This window comes from Ipomoea triloba, chromosome 8 (assembly GCF_003576645.1).
Source record: "Ipomoea triloba cultivar NCNSP0323 chromosome 8, ASM357664v1".
Taxonomy (NCBI): Eukaryota; Viridiplantae; Streptophyta; class Magnoliopsida; order Solanales; family Convolvulaceae; genus Ipomoea; species Ipomoea triloba.
The window spans coordinates 12,022,056-12,026,529 of record NC_044923.1 but is presented as its reverse complement, the minus strand read 5'-3'; the positions used below and the strand labels follow the sequence as shown (position 1 = coordinate 12,026,529).

At 43.0% G+C, this 4,474-nt stretch overlaps 1 protein-coding gene across 1 annotated transcript; it reads right to left on the bottom strand.

Moving 5' to 3' along the window:
* Window positions 1–990: 990 nt before the first annotated feature.
* On the bottom strand, window positions 991–4,035 carry LOC116026968. The gene has a single exon (XM_031268392.1). It carries the CDS (start codon window positions 4,033–4,035, stop codon window positions 991–993), a length of 3,045 nt encoding a protein of 1,014 aa, XP_031124252.1.
* Window positions 4,036–4,474: the final 439 nt, after the last annotated feature.

Here is a 4,474-nt window from a genome sequence, read left to right as displayed (position 1 = left end):
CTTGATGAATTTTCGAATAGTAAAGATCTTTGATGTTTAGATGTCGTGCTCCTTTAGTTTATGCTTTTTTATTTCGACTTTGTATGAGTTTTTCCCTTTTGAAACGAGACTTTGACGTGAGTTGAATTCGTTATTTTTTCTTTTTCACGAGACTTGCAAACAATTTTCTTTGATCATAAGTGCAAAAATGAGCTTGAATAAACCCCAAATGAGTCACTTCGAAATCAACTAACGAGAGAATCTACTTTAAATCATAACATACAATGAAATGATTAAACTTCAATGAATCTAAGTTGTTTCGAACGGACTTGACACAAAAGGATTTATTTTAATTATGACTGAACTTATAAGAGAAAGTGTTTCTAAGCTACCTACGTACTCATGCGAAGGAGATAAAGTCAAACGTAGTTCAAATGATTTTTTTTAATAAGTAAAGTCGTTCACAGTTTTAACTCATGCGGGCCAGGAGCGTCTGTGACTTGTGTTGATACCCTAAGTTTAAGGGTAGTAGAGCTTTAGGAATCTCCCATTGATTGGACCAACCTTCAAACCATCTTCACTAACCAACTTGTAAGCCCCACCGGTGTATACTTCTTGAACCACATAGGGACCATCCCATTTTGGAGTGAACTTGTAGCCGGTTTTCTTTGTTACAATGATTGGTCTTCGAACATCTAGTACCTTGTCACCAATTTGAAAGGAACAGGTCCTCACCCTTCTGTTAAAGGCTCTTGACATACGAGCTTAATAGCATTCCAAGCTCTGTTGAGTTTGCAGCCGTTTTTCATCCAAGGCTTCTAACTCAGTCAAGCATAACTTGGCATTTTCCTCATCAGTGAGATCCTCTTGTATGGCCAACCTTAAAGAAGGTATTTGGCGCTCTAGAGGCAAGACTGCTTCCACACCATACACCAAAGAATATGGAGTGCTTTGAGTAGGTGTGCGGTATGTGGTTCTATATGCCCATAATGCTTCTTCCATTCTGTCATGCTAATCACGTTTCGATTTTGAGACCACTTTTTTCAATAGATTGCATAGGGTCTTGTTAAAAGCTTCCGCAAGCCCATTCGCAGCTGCGTAATACGCTGAGGAGTTCCGCTGCTGAAAGTCAAAAAGCTTGCAGATCTTGTCCATCAATTTATTGTCAAAGGGTTTCCCGTTATCAGTTAAGATATATCGTGGGATGCCGAACCGATAGATGATATGAACACGGAGGAAGTCTGCCACATTTTCCTTCTTTACTTCTTTTAATGCCACGGCTTCTGCCCACTTTGAAAAGTAGTCGGTGGCGGCCAATATGTATGTATGCCCTGCAGATGACTTGGGCGTAATTGGGCCAACCACATCAAGTCCCCAAGCATCAAACGGCCAAGATGCGACTGTTGGGTGTAGAGGCTCTGGTGGTTGATGGATAAAGTTTGCATGAACTTGACAAGCTTGGCACCTTCGAGCATGATCTATGCAATCCTTTACCATTGTAGGCCAATAATAACCCATTCGTTTAATGTGGAAGTGCAACTTAGGGCCGGACTGATGTGCACCACAGACCCCAGAATGAGCTTCTTGCATGGCTTGTAATGCCTCCTCTACTCCTAGACATCGGAGCCAGACTCCATCAAATGAGCGACGATACAACGTCTCATTATAGTAGATGAAGCGAGGAGCTCGACGCTTTATATCCACCCTCTTGCGAGGATCTTCTGGTAACTTCCCATCAGTGAAGTAGTCAATCAACGGCTGTCTCCAATCATCTTTGCCAATGTCATAAACAGAAGCATTAGGGAGTTCGACAGTTTCATCAACTGAGCCATCTTCGTTGAAAATAGGTGGAACTACCCACTTTTGACGTACTTGTACCCGAGTTGTAGGATGAGCAATAGTTGAAGCCAGTGCAACTAAGGCGTCAGCTTTCTTGTTTTCTTTCCTCGATACATGTTCAATCGTAACGTCACCCAGCCATTGTATGAGTATCTTCGCATAGTTGTTGTACGGGACTAACTCTGCCTTCTTCACTTCGTACAGTCCCATCACTTGGTTAACGACCAACTTCGAATCTCCATAAATGTTAATTCTCAGTTGTTTCATGTCAACTGCTATCTCTAGCCCAAGTATCAATGCTTGATACTCAGCAACATTGTTTGAGCATGGCTCTGTCAAGGTGAATGAATATGGCAACACTTCACCTTCTGGAGTGATGAAGACAACTCCAGCTCCTGCCCCTCCTCTATGTGCAGCTCCATCAAAATACATCTTCCAAGGGGGTAGGACTTCAATGATAAGTACATCCTCATCAGGCAAATCATTAGATAACTCCCATTCAGCAGGTATTGGGTGATCTGCTAAGAAATCGGCTAAAGCTTGCCCTTTAACAGACTTTTGTGGCACATAGACGATTTCAAACTGTTGAAACAATAAATACCACCTTGCCAGGCGGTCAAATAGAACAACCTTTGCCATAAGATACTTTACTGGGTTCGCTTTCGACACAAGTTGAATGGTATGAGCTTCAAAGTAGTGTTTGAGCTTTTTAATGGTGAACACCAGTGCCAAACATAGCTTCTCAATTGGGGAGTACTTTAACTCGTTCGGTGTCATCATTCTACTGAGATAGTAGAGGGCATTTTCTTTCTCCTTGTTATTTTCCTGAACGAGCAAAGCACCTACAGAGTTTTCTTGGGCGGAGATATAAAGGATCAATGGGCGACCGTGTATAGGAGTAGTTAACACAGGCGGCTTCATCAAATATGACTTGATACTCTCAAACGCGTTTTTGCACGCATCATCCCATACGAACGGGATACCTTTCTTCATTAACCGACTAAAGGGGTGACATCTTCCCGCTAGGTTTGATATAAACCTTCGGATGTATGCCAAATTCCCTTGTAAGCTTTTAAGTTCATGAAGGTTTCTTGGTTCAGGCATCTTCATTATAGCGTCGATCTTAGGTTGTTCGATCTCGATGCCCCTATGTCGAACAGTGAACCCAAGAAACTTCCCAGCAGCAACCCCAAAAGCACATTTCAAGGGATTCATCTTAAGTTGAAACTTTCGCAAGCGGTCATAGACTTTTCTTAAATGTCCCAATTGATCTATGCGGAGTTTTGACTTCACAACCAAGTCATCGACGTAGCATTCCACCATTTTGTGAAGCATGTCATCAAATATTCTCTGCATAGCCCTTTGGTATGTAGCACCTGCATTTTTCAAACCAAAGGGCATCACTTTGTAGCAGTAGATGCCTTTAGGCGTTCGGAATGCTGTCAACTCCTCATCTTCCGGCGCCATGCGAATCTGATTGTAACCAGAGGAGCCATCCATGAATGACATGATCTCGTGCCCAATCACGACATCTATCATTAACTCCGTGATGGGAAGCGGGAAGTCATCTTTCGGGCATGCAACATTAAGATCTCGGAAGTCAACGCATACACGAGTTTGGCCGTTCTTCTTGCGTACAGGCACAATGCTGGATATCCAGGTTGGATATTTCACTTCGCGAATAAATCCAGCCTCTATAAGTTTGTTGACTTCTCCTTCAATTGAGGGAATGAGTTCAGGGCGAAAGTGTCGTTGAGCTTGTTTGACTGGACGACATGCCTTTTTCACTGCCAAGCGGTGCACAGCCACCTTTGGGTCTAACCCTGGCATCTCTTTGTGTGTCCATGCAAAAACATCAATGTACTCTTTCAGCAGTTCGACATAGATTTTTTCATCTTCATTAGAAAGGAGTGTGCTGATGAAGATAGGCTGAGGATTCTCAGGAGTTCCCAGATCAACCTCCTTTAATTCATCTGTGGCCCGTACCCCTTCCTCTAACTCATGGGGTGCTTCTTCTGCGTCCTCCCCCTCAATCGGGGTCTCATCACATAATGTGATATGAAACGATGATGCCACCTCGTCTTGACTTGACGTCACTTCACAACTTAAATCAATGTTACCTTCTTTTGTCGCTTGCACTCGTGTATGTACGATGGTCTTAGGCTGAACCTTCAAAATTTCACCACACGAAACCTGAATATCCTCCTCTCGTCTCATACGAGATGGAGCTGTGCTCCTAAGCCTTTTTGATGGCTCTATTTCAGTAGGCGAGCTGATGGATTTCTTTGGAACTTGAGTAGGTCCAATTCTGTTATGTACCAATTTTCTCTAAGCGGGTCGACCTAAGTCTATTGAAGACTGATTGTCGTGATTCTGCCTTGCCAATTCTATCAAAAACAGATTGCCTTTTATCACCTTCTTCCTCATCAGCAGAGGTGATGCAATTACTTGTGTCTCTGTTAATAAAGATTTGCACCGGTTTTGGGGGAACATAGCCTAATCCCTTGCGTGCATGTGGCTCCTGCTAGTTTAACTTGCCTCTGGAATGAGCCTACCCAATTTCTGTGGTGCCTTGGGGTCGAAACCTGCTTTAAATAAAAGTTTATAGGCATTGGGGTCGAAACCATCTGTGCGTTTTGCGGGCAATGTCTGACTT

Bases quoted from the DNA above. Each gene is read 5' to 3' on its own strand.
- LOC116026968 (XM_031268392.1), bottom strand. From the start codon at position 4,035: ATGAGACGAGAGGAGGATATTCAGGTTTCGTGTGGTGAAATTTTGAAG.